A 17,181-nucleotide genomic window follows, 5' to 3' on the forward strand; every position below is an offset into this window, starting at 1 on the left:
ACTCATCTGCCAATTTGAAAGAGCGTAACAAGGACTAGATACAGTAAACGCTCATGGCATGCATGTGCGGTGCGTCAGTCACACATAGCAGAAGTGAGTGGTGACAGCTGGTTATAAAAGTGTGCCCATCGAGGCTTTAGAGGTGGTGTGTGATAATGCTGGTGATTGAAGTGACTATACATTTGTCTTTTCTAATGAGAATGTAGACTCTGTGTGTCTCCATGCTGTCTGGGGAGAACAGACCCGAAGCGAGAAACTCGTAAACCTTCCTGTGGTTTTATAGCAATGAGAAACGGCAGGGTAAGCTTTTTGAATGAATGTTTTCTTCCCGAGTTTATTTTCTCCCCTGTCCATTGTAGGGGGGCATGGTCGTTACTCTGAAAAGTGGGGAGAGTTTACCCCACAGGGCGGGGTTTCTTTATTATCCCCCACTTTCTCTTTTTCCTTCCCTCTTGCGCCGCCTTCTCCTCTCCTCTGGAGTTTGAGTGGCCACCAGCCAGCTTTTGATTTAAGAAGCGTTTGTCTTTCCCGGGATGTGAATAAGGGGGGGCCGTGGCTGTACAAGTAGTTGATTTGAGGCGGGTTATTTTGGGCAAGTCTGCGTGCAGAGGCACCTCAAACGGAGAGAGGGAGCGAAAGAGAGCGCACGGCGCACAGACCAGACGCAGGGAAGAGAGGGAGAAAGGCGCACAGATTTCAGTGGCATTCAGATGGTTCTCCCGCACACATAGGGCAGACAGACACACGTTTGGATGTTTGTTTGTTTAATGGAAATTAGAACAACTTGAGCGAGCTTACATTTGACATTCTAATGCTTTTTTTTTCTCCTTCTCGCTGCGCGGAGAGAGACATGCAGCTGCTGATTGAAGGAGCACAGCATTTAGTAAGTTAAAACTGGGATTGACCTGTACTGCCTTTTGGAGCTATTTTTGTGGATCGGGTTTTTGTCTCCCCATCCCCCCAAAAAATGCAACCAGGAAAAATGAAAGGACTATTTCTGACAAGAATGTGGAAAGTTGTGACTGTTTTGGTGCTGGCGACCCAACACGTCGCCGGAAAGACATTGAAATATCAGGTTCACGAGGAGCAGAAGGTCGGCACGGTTATTGCCCGTTTGAAAGACGATGTCGCGGACGTTCTGGCTAAACTTCCGAGCTCAGTGTCGCTCCGCTTCCGAGCTATGCAAAGAGGGAGCTCGTCTTTCCTCACGGTGCGCGAGCAGGACGGAGAAATCAGCATCAGGACCAAAATCGACCGCGAGAAACTCTGCGAGAAGAACCTCAACTGTTCCATTCAATTCGACGTGCTGACCCTCCCGACGGAGCACCTGCAGCTCTTTCACGTCGAGGTGGAAGTGTTGGACATTAACGACAACGCGCCCCAGTTCGCCCGCGCCGTCATCCCCATCGAGATCTCTGAGAGCGCGGCCGTGGGAGCGCGCATTCCTCTGGACAGCGCCACGGACCCCGACGTCGGGGAGAACTCACTGTACACGTATGCCTTAGAGCCCAACAACTTCTTCAAGATTGACATCCAGTCCAGGGCGGACGGGGCTAAATATGCAGAGCTGGTGGTGCTCAGGGAGCTGGACCGGGAGGTGCGCTCCGGTTATGAACTTCAGTACACGGCCTCTGACAGGGGCGTTCCCCCGAGAACGGGGTCTACCCTCCTCAAAATCAGTGTTGCCGACTCAAACGACAACAGCCCCGTTTTTGACAAGTCATCATATGTCATTAATCTCCCCGAAAACGCACCTGTTGGCACTCTGCTCATTGACTTAAACGCCACTGACGCCGATGACGGCACCAACGCCAAAATAGTGTACTCCTTCAGCAGTCACGTGTCCCCCAAAATCATGGAGACATTCAAGATTAACCCCGAGAGCGGCCGCCTGACCCTCATCAGGCGCGTGGACTATGAGACCGTGAACTCTTACGACATTGATGTCCAAGCGCAGGACATGGGTCCCAACTCGATGCCGGCCCACTGCAAGATCCTGGTCAAAGTGGGAGACGTGAATGACAATAAACCAGACATCAGCATCAATCTCATGTCCGCTCAGGGCAATGGGGACGCGGCCTATATATCCGAGGCGTCTCCTTTGGACACCTTTGTAGCTTTGGTGAGGGTGGAGGACTTGGACTCCGGGTTAAACGGAGAGGTAGAGTGTAAACTTCACGGTCAAGGATATTTCAAACTGCAGAAGTCCTACGAGAACAACTACATGATTTTGACCAACGTATCTCTGGACCGAGAGAAGAGGTCAGAGTTCAGTCTAACGGTGGTGGCCGAGGACCGCGGGACCCCCAGTCTCTCTACTGTCAAACATTTCACTGTGCATGTCACCGACGAAAACGACAACCCGCCCCGTTTTGAGAAGGGGCAATATGAGATCTTCAAATCCGAGAACAACGCCCCCGGGGCGTACCTGACGTCCATCATGGCCACTGACCCTGATCTGGACGCCAATGGGCAGGTGAGCTACTCCATCTTGGAGAACTCTGTCCACGGGAGCTCCATCTCCACCTACGTCACCATTGATCCGTCCAACGGCGCCATCTACGCGCTGCGTACCTTCGATCGGGAGGACGTTAGCCGCGTCTCCTTTGTCGTGCAAGCCAAAGACGCGGGGAAACCGCCGCTGGTCAGCAACGTCACCGTTGTCCTGAACATTCTGGACGAGAACGACAACCCCCCGGTCATCGTGGTCCCCCAGCTGTGGAACTTCACCGCCGACGTGCCCGCGTCGAAGTTCACAGACGCCGGACACTTGGTGGCGGCGATCAGGGCGACGGATCGCGACACGGGGGTCAACGCCGAGCTCATCTGCTCCATCGTCAGTGGCAACGACGAGGGCTTCTTCGCCATTGACCCGAGAACGTGCGAAATCCACGCCAACGCCAGCTTGGCGAACTTCCCCCATGAGCACGTCGAGTTGACAGTTGTGGTCAGGGATCAGGGAAGGGAGAGCCTCAGTGCCAAGGCGGCGCTGAAGATCACCCTCCATGAGAACATGGAGAACCACGTCCAGGTGATGGACCAGGGTGAGTCTTCTCTCGATGCATCCCTGATTATCATCATCTCCCTGGGCGCCATCTGCACCGTGCTCCTGGTCATCATGGTGGTGTTTGCCGCTCGCTGTAACCGCGAGAAGAAGGACACGAGGCATTCCTACAACTGCCGGGTGGCAGAATCCACCCATCAGCACCATCCCAAGAAGCCCTCGCGCCAAATCCACAAAGGTGACATCACGCTGGTTCCCACTGTGAACGGCACCCTGCCAATCAGAGCTCACCATCGCTCACCTTCGGACACGCCCCCCATGGACCGAGCCCAGATGGGGAGCCGGCAGAATCACCACAGCCGCCAGTCACTAAACAGCCTAGTGACCATCTCGTCCAATCACATACCAGAGAGCTTTGCCCTGGAATTGGCACACGCAACTCCACCAGTGGAGGTGAGCGCGCGCACACACACACACACACACACACACACACACACACACACACACACACACACACACACACACACACACACACACAGACAGAAGTAAATTATTCTCAGAAATTTCAAATATGGTCCCTCAGCCCCTTTCCAAATGTTCCCTCTTACTCAGTTTCTCCCTCTCACTCTCACACACACACTCTCTCTCATACACACACATACACTCTCACACACACAGACACCACAGACACAGATACCACACACACGCACACCAGCCTTTTCATCCTCACATGTCTGTCTCCGTTTGAGCAAATTAACTCATCTCCATGTGTGACAGTGACTTAATCAACACTGCCCCGTAGTTCAAACTGACTCTCATTAAAACTGTTTATGATTATAGATGTGTCTTTGTCTTTACCTTGTTTACACCCTGTCATCATTACCGCCATCATAACCACGGCTCACCCCTCAGCCATATGTCTCCATATTCATCTAGACCCCACCCCCCACACACCCTTTTCATTTAGTTTTAACATCATCCATTTTGTCTCATTCATTTTCCAGCAGCCTCTCCATCATCCATTTTGTGTTTACTCACCCATTGTTTTGTCTTCTGTGTTGTCTCTCTCTCTCTCTCTCTCTTTTTTTTCTTCCTCTCTTCAATTTCCCATCTGTTATTCATCCGCCCCTTTTCTGTATCTTTTTTTTTTTTTTTTTTTTTTTTTTTTTTTTTTTTTTTTGGGGGATGTAGCAAGTCTCACAGCTTCTGTCCATGCTCCATCAGGGCCAGTACCAGCCCAGACCCAGTTTCCGTGGCAACAAATACTCCCGCAGCTACAGGTAATTTACCCCTATCCCTCAGCTCCCCCCCCCCCCCCCCTCTAAAAAAAAAAAAAAAAAGATTATCTTTCGTTTACTTTTTCAACCACTTGTTTTTCATTGTGTATTACATGTTCCAACAACCTGTTGTGCGGTTTTGCCTGTCAGTTGCTCAGTTACGTGTAGATCATGGTTTTGATGGCGTGTAAATGTATTTTTATTTTTATTTTTTCATATTCCAGTTGTTATCATACCAATGTCATTCAGTTCAAATGTATGCAACTCATTTGTCTGAATGTCACAACAATTTGCTTGGTACTTCTTTTCTTACTAAAAGAAAAAAAATGGTGCATCCATCATTACTTTGATCGTAATACCCCTGTATGGTCTATGGATGATAGATTTATTGATGCCCCTAGTGGCTGTTGAGATAGATTTATTGATGGGCTCTATACCTGAAAAGTAAGATTCATGGGCCCAAGGCTTGTCTCCAGATTTGACAGATTCCTGAAGCAGCCTTAAGTATTATGTGATGGATTTATTTGCTCATTGGTCTCTGTCCTCTTAAGGACAGATGGAGTCGATCAGCCTGCAAAACACAATGCATTCAGCTTTGGATTTGCAAAATGTGAACGTGCAACATTGTTTTTTTTAAAGATACAGAGTGATACCTGTATGTGTTGCTAATTAGTTTTCTTGTGTTGCTCCTCAGGTATGCATTACAAGACATGGACAAGTTCAGCCTGAAGGACAGTGGCCGTGGGGACAGCGAGGCGGGGGACAGTGACTGTGACATGGGTCGGGAGTCCCCCGTGGACAGACTGCTGCTGGGGGAGGGCTTTTCTGACCTGATGCACCTCGAAATGCACCATCGACTCCACCCAGGTGAGTTTCTGATGATGTAACCCGCCCGTACCGACAGTCTCTCTGAAACTTTTTTTTTTTTTTTTTTTTAACTTAACTTTAACTTTAACTTAAGTTTTTGCACCCGCTCCTCATCACAACTAGCCAGATTGTCTCGGCTCAGCCGCATCGCACACCTTACACCCTTTTGCTGCAGCGCCTTAACACGCTCGCCAATCACGCTCGCGCTCCAGCTTAATCCTACCTTGCCAAAGTTGTGAAGTGGTACTTTCTGATGGATTTTGTCTCAGTTTGATTAATACGACTGTTATTCCTGATCTGTTAGAAATTAGAGCAAAAAAAAATAAATAAAAAATAGCACTAGCGGCGAATTAACCTGAGCTATCTTGCCCGATACCACACCTAATGTACCTCCTGCGTGACACATTTCAGCACCATGGACAGTGTCAGGCCTAAGCCCATTATTTGTCTGTACACCTGCCTATACAGCCACTCCATTCATCCTGTTGCCAACACAATCCCTATTGTACCCGGCCCCATTCTTCCACACAGTCCTCATTTCCACGCTCGTTATCACACAGAGAGAGGTTACAGTGTGTCTGGCTGTTTGTGTTACTCTGTGTGTGTGTGTGTGTGTGTGTGTGTGTGTGTGTGTGTGTGTGTGCGTTTTCTGCCCCTAAGTTAAAGTCGTGTCTGTAAAATCCTCCCCGGAGCAGAGATGAGTCGCCTGTCACTCATCGGTATGCGTCTCTGTGTGCTGTTTTTTTCTTTTCTTTTTTCTTTTTTCTTTCTTCAACCCCCCCCCCCCCACACCCTCCCGTTGAGTGACAGTGGCGCACTTTCATGTCTGAACTGAGGAGAATTCATCGTAATTGCTTTTAGAATGATGTTATTCTCTTCCTCTCTCTCACTTACTCTGGCCCTCGCTCACTCTCTCCTACATGCCTGAGAGCTCCTCAGCATCTCTCTCTCTCTCTCTCTCTCTCGCTTTTTTCTCTCTCTCTCCTCTGTACTTATTAATGCATTCTCCATCTTTATTGAGATGGCTAAAGGGAGGGGTGGTGGTGGTGGTGGACATTTCTGTATCTCTTTTTTTTTTCTCCCTTTGAGAAAGACTTGGAGGTGTTGCACCCCTCCCACCTCCCCTTCCCTTCCTCTATCTCTTATGCTAATATGTATAAAAAAAAAAGGGAGGGGAAGGAGATAATGGGCCGAGAGGGAGGATTATCCCTGTTTCTCTTCAATAGATTTAATTTGTTTAGATTTTTCTATTTAGATGGGCAAATGTGGCTATTCATGCTAGATATGATAAAAGAACTAAACAAGCAAATCCCTGCCTCAGCCGCCTATAGTCGGGGAGACGCAGGCACGCTTGGCAGAGCAGCCAAATATTACATTAGCATCAGCCTGTAATGCCATTTTGGGTAGAATCTTGCAATTATTCATTTATTTATCTAGTTCCTGTGCTTGTTTTTCATACCTGGCGCTAGCTGGATATTTGTGCTGTAAGCTGTAAATATCACCAATCTGGTCCTCCGAGCGAAGGAATATGAAGAGATCAGGAGAGGGAAAAAAAAAAAATCAAGGAAACTAACCGCTCACCAACCTGCACTGTGATGTGCGCGTTTGATATTAATGAAAGCGTTGCGGTGTGAAATATTGAACAGGTTTTGTACATGTTGTATTTATAAGCAATTGGCATACGAAAGGGTTAGTCAGACTCAACAGCATCCGTGTCCTTGTTCCCTTGTTTAAAAGAAGAAAAAAGCAAAAAAGCCAAAAAAAAAAGCACCTTGACCTACAGCTGAACTGTACTTCCATTCAAAAACAACACTGCCTTTCCCTCCTTTACCAAAGTCCCGGGATGTAGGACTTGTATTATTGAAGCGTATTGACTTTTAGTTTCTACCAAAGAAACAAACATGTTGAACTAACCCCAGAGTTTGGACATGTGATTTATCGGAGTTGCGGTGATTTGCAGTCGTTCCTTGGTTTTCCTCCTGCAGCTTGGGCCTGCTCCTAACTCGTTCTATGTTCTTTCTTTTTTTGTTGTTGTTGTTCTTTCTGCTTTAGCTATGCGACTGTGCACGGACGAATGCCGCGTCCTGGGACACTCCGACCAGTGCTGGATGCCCCCGCTCTCCTCGTCCGCTTCCTCCGACTACCGCAACAACATGTACATCCCCGGGGAGGAGTCCTCCCAGCAGCCCCAGCTCGACGACGACCAGTCCTCCGTTGACTCCGAGCGCCGCAAGAGCTTCTCCACTTTTGGCAAAGAGTGCGGGAGCGAAGAGGGCGGCGCCGGGGGAGTCAACGGGAGCGAGGCCTGCGCGGCTGGAGGAGGGGCCGGCTCCCTCCTCACAGAGATGAACTCCGTGTTCCAGCGGCTGCTCCCCGCCAACGCGGACTCGTACGCGGAGTGCGGCGAAACGAGCCCGCCCTCGTCCTCGCTGACCACTGAGAGGGGGAGCGGGCGCGGCGGAAACGCCGCAGGGAGCCACGGCAACAACGCCGTTCCTCAGGACAACCGGCGAGGGCTGTTGCCAGGTGGGAAAGGTCCCGCTTACCCGCCAGGTGTGGCCGCGTGGGCGGCCAACACCCACTATTTGAATCCCGGGAGCGGATGCGTGGGAGCCAATCACGTCTCCTCGTCCTCCTCCTCGTCCTCCTCATCTTCCACGCCCGCTTCCAACTGCGCCAACGGACAGCCGCCGCACCTCAAATGGCTGCCGGCCATGGAGGAGATCCCGGAGAACTACGAGGAAGACGACTTTGACGGTGTCTTCCATCAGGGTCACCCGGGCGCCAAGCGCAGCGAGGGGCGCCACGAGGCCAGCATGGACGCTAGCGAGCTGGTGCACGAGATCAACAAACTGCTGCAGGACGTCAGACAGAACTAGAGAGAGAGGGAGAGGGAGAGAGGGAGGAAAAAAAAGAGAGAAGGCATAGCATGGTTTCACATTTCACCCCCATTCTGGCTTGTTCTTTGTGCCAACATATATAAACTTTATGATGATGACTGTTTTCGTGTTCACTGTAATGGTTGTCTTGTCGATTTGACCAGATCTCCTCCTTTACCGCTCGGTGCTGAGAGACTCGCAGAGAAAATTCAAACACGGCACTGAAATCGCAATCGAGGTGACTTAAAGGCATCGAAGCGAGCGCCTGAAGAACAGCTAGTTAACACACGTCTCTCCGAACGTTTGCTTGAATGAGCGATTTGAAACGGAAGCTGTTGCGCTTTTTTCTTCATTTGCAATGTTTACAGCAGCGTGAAGAGACTCCACAGGGAGGAACCCACAGTCGTGCGATCTAATTTCTGCTTTTACAGTGTACAATAGTGTACAGTATCTGTGAAGAAAAAAAAGGCAAACTCACTTGAATATCGTGCTATGTCTCCTGTTTTGTTATTATGGAATGTAACTGTACAATTTGACCTTTGTATTTTAAAAAGACACGCTTTTTTACTTCTATATATTTATATGTGTCCGTGTATGTTTGTACAGAAAAAGAAAACAAATGTCTATTTTTTATATTTGTCAGTGCATGTCTTAATATCACTTAACGTGTCTCTTTTTTCCTCCGTTTATTTTATGAAAAAAACAACAACGGTATTTAATTTTGGTATTGAATGTGTGTGTGCGTATTCAAAGTAATCACATTCCAATGCAGTTCCATGTTGGAAGTTGGTTTTGTATGGTAACATTGTGGCCATCCGGTGATAAATAAAGTGGAGGGATTCATAACAGCGTCTAAACATTATCATTGGTGCTACTTCTTGCAGTCACTTCCTGACTTCCTTTTTTATTTTTTTATTTCTCATGTTTTCCCCACCAAGGGCGTCCATTTGCCCCTCTGTGTCTTAGCACCCTCTAATGTCCAGCATCAGAACTGCAGCATCTGTCTGTGTGTGTGTGTGTGTGTGTGTGTGTGTGTGTGTGTGTGTGTGTGTCTATGCACAGCTAAAAATCTGCCATGTGCTTTCTAGGCAAACCTCATTATAACACAATTCACATGCATGACTCTGCTAATAAACACGCCATTAGCTGTAAATTTATTCCCAAATGATCTCTTTAGATTCAAAATGCATTTAGGCGTTAATTTAGTTTCAGAGTAGGGAGGCTCTGTCTCTAAGTCACTCATCCATGACCGCATCACGCTTATGGTAAATATGCTTAGCAAATGAACAGCATCTGATAATAGTTGCACATGATGAGAAATTAAAAAGGACGATATTGTACACCGCAGCCATATGGGCTGGTAATGCAATTAAATAGAAGGTGGGTAGTGAGACCCCTCCTCCCCTGCCCTCCCCTGCCCTGCTCTCAGTGACTCTGCTGGTGTTTAACTCGGGGATAACACACTCGTGAGCAAGACGCACACAGTTTAGCCACACACAGTCAGGAGAAAATGGAATATTGAGTTGTGCTTAAAGTGTGAAACTTCAACAACCGGGGCTAAATGAAGCAATTAACCTCATGAGACAGAGCTTTAGCGAGGTAAAGGTTAGAATTTGCACACACACACAAACACACACACACACACACACACACACACACACACACACACACACACACACACACACACACACACACACACACACAAGCACTAAGCAGACACACACATTCGCCCACCCGCAAAACAAGACCACACATACTTATAGACACACATGAGAACATACAGTAGAAAGGCAGATGCATGTGAAAACACACAAACACACTCACACACACACACACACACTTAATCTCACACGCACATGCAAACACTTAATAATGAGCTCGTTTGTCTTCATCATTAAAGAGGCCAAGCCTCAATAAACAACAAGCACTGGCTGTGTGTGTGAGTGAAGGAAGGAAGCTAAAGCATGCTAGGTGCTAAATTGGCTTAGCCTCCTGTAAGCTAGCTTAATAGTAGGGGAGACCGGGTACAGTTGTCACACAGGGATAGTTGTAACACTACCAATTCCATGAATCAGGGATAAGATAGTAGTCATGTGACAGTTACAGTTTCCTCAGGCTTCCTTTATGATCCCACATGGAGGTCTTCCAGTCTGTGTAGCTATCTCTCCTGAAGCTACAGCAGAAAATCTAATTCTGAGGTAAGAAAGTAAAAAAAAAAAAATAACAAGATAATATTTTGTTTAGTACTTCTACCGTCGCAGATACTGTTGTATGAGTTATATCAGGTCAAACTGTAGTTTCTCTAGTAAAAAATGGTGTATCAACCTCCTGCTAATTTCAAAGCACCATGCTAATATCCATCCATCCATCCATCTTCGTCCGCTTATCCGGTGTCGGGTCGCGGGGGGAGCAGCTCCAGCAGGGGACCCCAAACTTCCCTTTCCCGAGCAACATTAACCAGCTCCGACTGGGGATCGAGGCGTTCCCAGGCCAGGTTGGAGATATAATCCCTCCACCTAGTCCTGGGTCTTCCCCGAGGCCTCCTCCCAGCTGGACGTGCCTGGAACACCTCCATAGGGAGGCGCCCAGGGGGCATCCTTACCAGATGCCCGAACCACCTCAACTGGCTCCTTTCGACGCAAAGGAGCAGCGGCTCTACTCCGAGCTCCTCACGGATGACTGAGCTTCTCACCCTATCTCTAAGGGAGACGCCAGCCACCCTCCTGAGGAAACCCATTTCAGCCGCTTGTACCCTGGATCTCGTTCTTTCGGTCATGACCCAGCCTTCATGACCATAGGTGAGGGTAGGAACGAAAACTGACCGGTAGATCGAGAGCTTTGCCTTCTGTCTAAGCTCTCTTTTCGTCCTGGCGGTGCGATAGATTGAATGCAATACCGCACCCGCTGCGCCGATTCTCCGACCAATCTCCCGCTCCATTGTCCCTCACTCGCGAACACAACCCCAAGGTACTTGAACTCCTTCACTTGGGGTAAGGACTCATTCCCTACCTGGAGAAGGCATTCCATCGGTTTCCTGCTGAGAACCATGGCCTCAGATTTAGAGGTGCTGATCCTCATCCCAACCGCTTCACACTCGGTTGCGAACCGATCCAGTGAGTGCTGAAGGTCGCAGGCCGATGATGCCATCAGGACCACATCATCTGCAAAGAGCAGCGATGAGATCCCCAGCCCACCAAACTGCAACCCCTCCCCACCCCGACTACGCCTCGATATCCTGTCCATAAATACTACAAACAGGATTGGTGACAAAGCGCAGCCCTGGCGGAGGCCAACCCTCACCTGAAACGAGTCCGACTTACTACCGAGAACCCGGACACAGCTCTCACTTTGGTTGTACAGAGATTGGATGGCCCTGAGAAGAGACCCCCTCACCCCATACTCCCGCAGCACCTCCCACAGTATCTCCCGGGGGACCCGGTCATACGCCTTCTCCAAATCCACAAAACACATGTAGACCGGTTGGGCATACTCCCAGGCTCCCTCCAGGATCCTTGCGAGAGTGAAGAGCTGGTCCGTTGTTCCACGACCAGGACGGAATCCGCATTGTTCCTCCTCAACCCGAGGTTCGACCATGCTAATACAGCTAGCTAAACAATGAGTGACAGTGGCGGGGTAGGTTGGAACACGTGTTATGAAAGTGTTACAACCATCAAGTGTGGGTCAAGTGTATTTTATGTAGCTTTTGGGTACACCAGGCATGCACTCCAGGCCTAACCAATTTCATTAGTAAAAAAAAAAGGTAGTTTTAGGTGCTGAAGAAAAAAGTGTTACAACCGTACCTGGTCTCCCCTACTGTAGCGGAGCAGTTAGGGAGCTAATACTCTGCTGATGGATATCTACGAGATTTTGGTCACGAGATGCTGTAACTGCCTCAAAGGAATAGTTCTAGTTTGGAAATATGCTTTATGTTAGATAACAAGACTGATGCTACTCTTGTTCGGTAAATATGAAGCTAAAGCCTTAGCTTAGCATAAAGACTTAAAACAGAGGGGGGGGAGCTAGCCTGGCTCTGTTCAAAGGCTACCAGGCCCTCTAAATTCAGTAATTAACATTACATGTGACATGCTGGTATCCGCATTTCCAGTTTTCATGCTATGCTAAGCTAGCTGGCTTTAGCCTCATATTTTGCAGAAACACATGAGAGTGGTATCAGTATTGTCGTCTAAAACCCAAAATGTCAAACTATTGCTTTAACTAAGTAAAGCTTTAGCAATATAAACCCGGGTAACATTTAACCTGGTACAATTTCACAAAGCAGCATAAGCGGGATATACAGTATTTTGTTTGTGTGTGTGTGTGTGTGTGTGTGTGTGTGTGTGTGTGTGTGTGTGTGTGTGTGTGTGTGTGTCATTTCAAAATTAGATTGGCAATGCGTGATGGATGGTCTTTAGCAACAACACATTTCTGTGGCATAGGGTAATGGTGTGTGTAATAAAAAAAAAAAAACTCTCCTGGTGAAAGATCCGGTAGTGCTCATTTATTACTACTCAGGTAATTAATTTTACACAAATGCAACAGAGGCACTGATATGATGTTGAAATATGAACTCCAGCTTATTATTGTCACAGCAAATCCACCAATAAATTGTGTGTCAGTCTCACTCGCCTTTCACTCATTTTTCTTCATTTTGAAACTCTTTCTCTCCATCTTCTCTCTCTTTCTCTCTCTTTTCTCTCTCTCTCTCTCTCTCTCTCTCTCTCTCTCTCTCTCTTTCTCTCTCTATCTCCCCCCCCTGTATACCTCCATATCTTGCTCTCATCTTCTGGCTATTGCTCTCTGTCCATCTGTCTGTTTAAACACACACACACACACACACACACACACACACACACACACACAAACATGCACAGCTCATATCACAGTCCTGTGTCCCCGTACACATTATAATGTGTAATGCTCCTCTTTATTTCATCTCTACTCATCTCTGTCACTGTCAGATTCCTTCCTAACCGTTAAAGGTGCACTAGGTAAGACTTATAAAACTAGTTTGATATTTGCTGAAACTGACCCTATGTTCCAGTAGAACTACATGAAGCAGGTCATTTATTAAAAAATAAATCCAGCTCCTCTGGCTCCACCTCCAGCCTGTAGTGCACCGCTCCCTGTTCAGATCAAGGGGGGGTTAAGCTTCGCTTCAGAACTCGAACCTCCTATGGCGCCATTTTGATGCTACAAAGCGATCACCTCCCGTTAGCATCCCATTGACTGCCATTCATTTTGACGTCACTTTGACAGCGAATAACTTTACATCTGAAGCGTTTAAAGACTCTATTTGTCCATTGTTTATTTTTAAAGAAACACGACAATGAATAAAAGTGTGTCTAACTGCGTGTCAGTGAACACGCATTCATTCTTCCTTGTGGGGGGAGGGGCTTAGGAGACCGTTTGGGCTTTAGCAGAATGGGGGAGAGGGACTGAGAAGTTGTCGATGTTCAAATTCTTTGGCTAAGTCCTGGATCTTCACAATCCTACCTGCAGCACCTTTGATTTGCTAATGCTTTTCCTATTTACATCACTGGGACACAAGTATTAAGTCACTCCTATTATAGCTTTACTTATTTCTTTTAGCGTGTTTTAGACAAACTCCTTAACAAACACCAAACTCCCTCCTAATATCATTTGCTTCCAGAATGCGTTGATTGCTATGATGACAGGAAATTAAGAAGGTGAGGGCGTGTGTGTGTGTGTGTGTTTGTGTGTGTGTGTTACGCAGGGTTATTGGATCTGCTGACGTCAAGTCAGCTCTCATCTGAAGTCAAACACCGCGCTGACCATCAGGGCTCACTTGTGTGAGGAAAACAGGATATTGGCAAGCCTGTAATATAAACAGAGCTCAGGTGTTGTGTATTCCACAGCAAGTCACTGGGATAATACTGCCTTATATGTCTCAGACCTTATTGATTAAAAGCATTCATATAAAATAATTCTATGCAGCTGGTTTTGTTATAGTATATTTCTATTTAGATAGATAGATAGATAGATAGATAGATAGATAGATAGATAGATAGAAAGATGGATAGATAGACAGATACTTTATTCATCCCGAGAGAAATTTTAGGCATCCAGTAGCTTAGATAACCACAACACAACAAACACACATACACACATATATCTCATATACATAAAAATCACAGAAATTTAAAGAGTTAACAATTTGTGAAGTGATTACACTGTGATACCATGGACTGACCATGTGACGCAATGACCATGATAAGGTGCTATGGTAGAGTGTCTGCAGTGGTGGTAGTGCAAAAGAGAACAGTGCAGGGATTGAACAGTACAATAGCTTCTTATTAAATATTAACTATGACTATGAAAAGACAAGAATGTAAACATAATAGAAATGCTTGACAAACAAGAAAGACATTAGTATTTCTTAATTCGCTCATTCATGTGTGGCAGGGGCTTTGTTGTCCACCAGCCTTCCAATCTTTAAAATGGAGGAATAATATGCAGCTTAAATGCAAGTGCAGCCTGAGAGACTCCACTCGGGGGGGGGGTGGAAAAAAAAACTAACTTTTCAACTGAGAAGTGGAGACGTAAAAAGGACAGAGATGAACGTCCCAGGCAGAGCATCAGGTTGGAAATGATGAAGACGACGATGGTTTAGAAAGTGCTTCCAAAACTTTTGCTGTCACGAAATGTCCCGCCCACCGCGAAGGACAGCAGGCTCTCTCGGTATATACACACAGGGTAGGCGTCTTTTGACTCGACTATGTTGTGACATGCTTGATTGATGGGCTTCACTATTCTGTCTTTGTTTTCCTGTCAAAAGTCCGTCCACCTCTGTTCTGTCTGTCATTTTGTTTGTGTCTGAAACGCCGTAACCCAAAGTATTAGATATAGAAGGTCGTGAGGCCTTCCTTCCTCTGCAAATTCTGACCAGGCAACAAAAAAGATTTTGGAATATATGAATTTCTTTGTTTTATTTCTTTGGTTAATCACTGGTTCCTAACCTGATTGGCTGTGACCCCTCACTAACAAAGCAGTATATGCTTGCAACCTGAGTGTCTTTTTCTCTTATAGTAATAATAATAATAACAATAATAATGGGTATACGTGCAGTTTAGTGTCCCAAATTCCCCATAAATGTCCTTAATTAATTATGAACCTGCTAAACCTACCCCTACCCCTAACCTTAACCCTAACCCTAACCCTAACCCTAACCTGACATGTATAGTTTACCGACATGCTTTTATTTAACCGAAAAAGTGAAATATCTTTGACTGTATTGTTGCGTGTCTCATATAGCTTTCTCCCATACAGTTTGGTTGATATATAACCCTAAAAAAAGTTTCTTAGCCATCACAGAATTTAGCAAATCATAAAAAAACAAAGATAAAAATTTTTTTTAAAAGCAGGCTCCCACACAGCTGACCCACAACAACCTGTTTCACAGCCTGAATATTGTCGTGGGAATTTCTGAGGCTCAAAGTCAGCATATCTGCCAAAATGTGTTTCCTGACTTTTTTTGACTAGTCGTGCCAAAATCTGAACCTAAATATGTGGATATGTGGACCTAGATATGCAGGCCTGGATCAAAATTTACGAGGGGCCGGATTTGGCCCCCGGGCCTCGAGTTTGACACATGTGCTTTAATCATATTGGGACGAGTTCCCCCAAATTAAGAATCCACCGAGTGAAGTGTTGAATTATATTTTCCGGAATTTGAACATGAATGCTGTTTCAAGGCCTCCTCCACACTGTTGGAAATAACACGGTGGTGACAAAATGTCTTTCTAAAGTAGTCAAATCTAACAAGTTGTGTAAACGGCTTCTAAAATACAGACCATGTGTAAATGTGTAATTGTTTAGTTTTTTTATCATTCCCAAATTAATTTTTTTCATATGCCCCTAACAAAAACCAAAACGTGCCATTACATAATTTGTGCCGAGGAGCATTCGGTTACTGAACAGATCAGACACAGTGGTGGTGGTGGCGCAGTGGATATGATGTATACCTTTGGTGTGGGAGACATGGGTTCAATTCCCATTGTGATACTTCAACCAATATGTTCCTAAGCAAGACACTTACTCCCCTAGTTACTCCAGAAGTGTGCAACCTCTGATATATGTAACACTTGTGGGTTGCTTTGGATAAAAGCATCAGCTAACTGACATGTAATGTAACACAGGCACATAAATGTTTTACAATGTGCGCTACTAATTATTTATTGATTCGCCTTAGCTATTGGACTGATGGTTTCATGTCACCACCATTGCTGCGTTGTTGTTGCTGTTTATGTTCGGTTTTCTGTATCCTCTTACAATGTCGTTGGATGTTTGTTGTGGTTTTTCAGTCCCTCCAGAAAAACGCGATGATGCGATTGCATGATTGAATGCATAATCAGCCAAAGTCCGCATGTTCATGTGGGGGCCGCATTTTTCCAAATACGCCGCACTTTCGCCGCATAAATTGCCGATTTGCAGGGCTTGCATGATTTCATAATCCCTGCATTTTTGTTGCAAAAAAGTCACATATATCTTAGCAGAAAGTTGAAAAATGTTGCGTTTACTTCACACAAGAGCAGCCATTTTCCCCTGTTGCCATGGGAACGTTATGAAGTGATGTAATTACGCGACGTGAACATCACTGAAAAGCAGTCTGTTGGGGAAATCACTTTTTTCTTTCATCAAACTGCAGTTTTTGCAAGTTCCCGCAATTTCATCGCATAAAATTGCATAAATATCCCGCGTATTCCAGCATTTTTTAAGAACATGTGCCATATAATCAAGGATTTTTGCCCAACAATCACAAAAAAAATCCCCATTTTTCTGGAAGGACTGGTTTTCACTGTTATTTACTGTTGTCTGTGCTTAATGTTCAATGTGGCTCCCTGGAGTGCAAAACAAAATCCCCTCGGGGCATAATAGACCTTTTTCAGCTCACATGTTGACATGTCATAGTAGGAAAAGCACAGGTGTATTCAAAACCATTACTGATGGCTGCATTCCACTTAGGAGAGGCCCTGGTATTAAACCATTACTGATGGCTGCATTCCACTTAGGAGAGGTCCTGGTATTAAACCATTACTGATGGCTGCATTCCACTTAGGAGAGACCCTGGTATTAAACCATTACTGATGGCTGCATTCCACTTAGGAGAGGTCCTGGTATTAAACCATTACTGATG

At 46.2% G+C, this 17,181-nt stretch overlaps 1 protein-coding gene across 2 annotated transcripts; it reads left to right on the plus strand.

The window, feature by feature from the left end:
* The first annotated feature begins 452 nt into the window (after positions 1-452).
* On the plus strand, positions 453-8,870 carry pcdh18a (protocadherin 18a). Of its 2 annotated transcripts, none has more exons than XM_028598069.1 (4): positions 453-3,457; positions 4,196-4,284; positions 4,976-5,148; positions 7,201-8,870. In XM_028598069.1, exons 1-4 carry the CDS (start codon positions 968-970, stop codon positions 8,025-8,027), a joined length of 3,579 nt encoding a protein of 1,192 aa, XP_028453870.1. In that variant the 5' UTR covers positions 453-967; the 3' UTR covers positions 8,028-8,870. The 2 variants fall into 2 exon arrangements, with proteins under 2 accessions (XP_028453870.1, XP_028453876.1); XM_028598075.1 differs by having other exon boundaries at positions 4,229-4,284.
* Positions 8,871-17,181: the final 8,311 nt, after the last annotated feature.

This window comes from Perca flavescens, chromosome 2 (genome assembly GCF_004354835.1).
Source record: "Perca flavescens isolate YP-PL-M2 chromosome 2, PFLA_1.0, whole genome shotgun sequence".
Lineage (NCBI taxonomy): Eukaryota > Metazoa > Chordata > Actinopteri > Perciformes > Percidae > Perca > Perca flavescens.

Coding starts and splice junctions, on each gene's coding strand:
- pcdh18a (XM_028598069.1), top strand. CDS start 968: ATGCAACCAGGAAAAATGAAAGGACTATTTCTGACAAGAATGTGGAAA. Junction 4,285..4,975: donor AAATACTCCCGCAGCTACAG/GTAATTTACCCC, acceptor GTTGCTCCTCAG/GTATGCATTACAAGACATGG. Junction 5,149..7,200: donor GCACCATCGACTCCACCCAG/GTGAGTTTCTGA, acceptor TTTCTGCTTTAG/CTATGCGACTGTGCACGGAC.